This window comes from Hippocampus comes, unplaced genomic scaffold (assembly GCF_001891065.2).
Source record: "Hippocampus comes isolate QL1 unplaced genomic scaffold, H_comes_QL1_v1.1 C16993396, whole genome shotgun sequence".
Lineage (NCBI taxonomy): Eukaryota > Metazoa > Chordata > Actinopteri > Syngnathiformes > Syngnathidae > Hippocampus > Hippocampus comes.
The window spans coordinates 1-1,623 of NW_017841704.1; the positions used below are offsets into that span (position 1 = coordinate 1).

Below are 1,623 nucleotides of genomic sequence, written 5' to 3' on the forward strand. Positions count from 1 at the left end.
CAAGAAATCGCGGGGAGGGTGTGTGTGTGTGTGTGGGGCGGGGGGGTCAACGCATGGGCCATGCTCCCGTTTGCTTGTCGTTCAGCTGCTTCTGAGATTCGTTTTCAGACTCGACATGTACGTCAAAGATCGAATGCATTTTAGCTTCCGCGAGCCCAATACCCGGAAACATTTTGCGTGAGTGCCGCGTACGCATCTTGAACCTTTTTTTGTTTGCAGGGAGCTCGCAGAACTTCACAAAACTCACGCCAGCAGGGCCAGTGAGGCGGAAGAGGCGGCGCTGAGTCGGGAGATGAAGGCCAAGGAGCTGCAAAGCTTGGCCCTGGAGAAGGCCCAGGAGGAGGCCCGCATGCAGCAGGAGCTTCTGGCCAACCAGGTGACGCGCCGCCTTGTGCCGCAGACGCACAGTTCCGCATCGATGCCCGTTCGATCATTGGCTCGGTCGCTGCCGTGTCAGTGCTGACGAGCCGCCGTTTGAAATGAGATTGCATCTCCAATCGTTCTCGTTCATCGCACAGGACAGTCTCAGGGCAAGAGTTCTCACATGTCCCAGGGAAAGTCGTGTCGCTTATCTGCCCGGTTTTCCTCCTGTCCTTTGTGCCCCGGGTAAAGGGGATGAGCCCTCGAGGGCTTCAAGTGCCACTGCTCATTCGGTAACTCTCGACGCGGCGTGCAGGTGGGTGACCTGAGATTGGCGCTTCAGAGGGCGGAGCAACAGCAGGCGAGGAAAGAAGATTATTTGAGGGAGGAGATCAGCGAATTGCAACAGGTAACGCCGTCGTCTTGGCTCTCGTTCCCCAACTCCAGCTGTCCCGCGAGACCACTTTTTTTTCCGCGCGGGCTTTTTTCTTCCATCCTTCCGCAGAGGCTCCAGGAGGCGGAGTCGAGGAACCAGGAGCTCAGCGAAAGCGTGACTTCAGCAACGAGGCCCCTGTTGCGTCAAATTGAGAACCTGCAGGCCTCGCTGGGTGGACAAACGGCATCCTGGGAAAAACTGGAACAGAGCATCTCCGATCGGCTTGGTAAGAGCCGAATGTTTTTCTGACCTTATTGTGAAAGTGTCATCGACGTATAGATGCCTTGTATTGTATTGTCCTGTTTTGCTGTCTCTGTTTGCCCTGAATGTCACACTCGTGAGAACGACCCCGTCATACTAACTCGCTAACAAACCCACCGTCATATTGTGGAGTGTCTGTGAGCGCGAGATGACGGGACGGGTGCGTAGATTGATGGTCGGTTACTTTCTTCCGCCACTATTGCCTTGACGGTGAACGACAACAACAGATGCGGCACGCAGAGCAAAAAGCGCTTTTGTCCTAAAACCACCACCTCTTGCTCTCCTCTCGTACTGTCTGTCAGTCGAAGCCCAGGCGCAACTCGCCGCCGCAGTCGAGAAGGAACGCGCGGCCACAGAAGACTTGCTCTCCGTTAAGTGCCAGTTGGCCTCGCTCGAGTCCCAGAATTCGCTTCTTCGCCAGGAGAAGGTTCGGCTCCTGGCACTCGCGGAGGCTGAGAAGAGCAGAAGAGAGAGATTGGAAGATGAAAGCAGCAGGTAGTCAAGTGCCCGTTAAAAACGTTCAAACCTACGAGGTTGACCGTCAATTCATCCACTCAGCAGCAGCA

The 1,623-nt window shown here is 55.5% G+C and overlaps 1 protein-coding gene across 1 annotated transcript; it reads left to right on the plus strand.

Annotated features, from left to right (window-relative positions):
- Window positions 1-194: 194 nt before the first annotated feature.
- On the plus strand, window positions 195-1,613 carry LOC109509670 (TATA element modulatory factor-like). Its single transcript, XM_019859492.1, has 4 exons — window positions 195-376; window positions 677-769; window positions 866-1,022; window positions 1,360-1,613. Exons 1-4 carry the CDS (start codon window positions 293-295, stop codon window positions 1,554-1,556), a joined length of 531 nt encoding a protein of 176 aa, XP_019715051.1. The 5' UTR covers window positions 195-292; the 3' UTR covers window positions 1,557-1,613.
- Window positions 1,614-1,623: the final 10 nt, after the last annotated feature.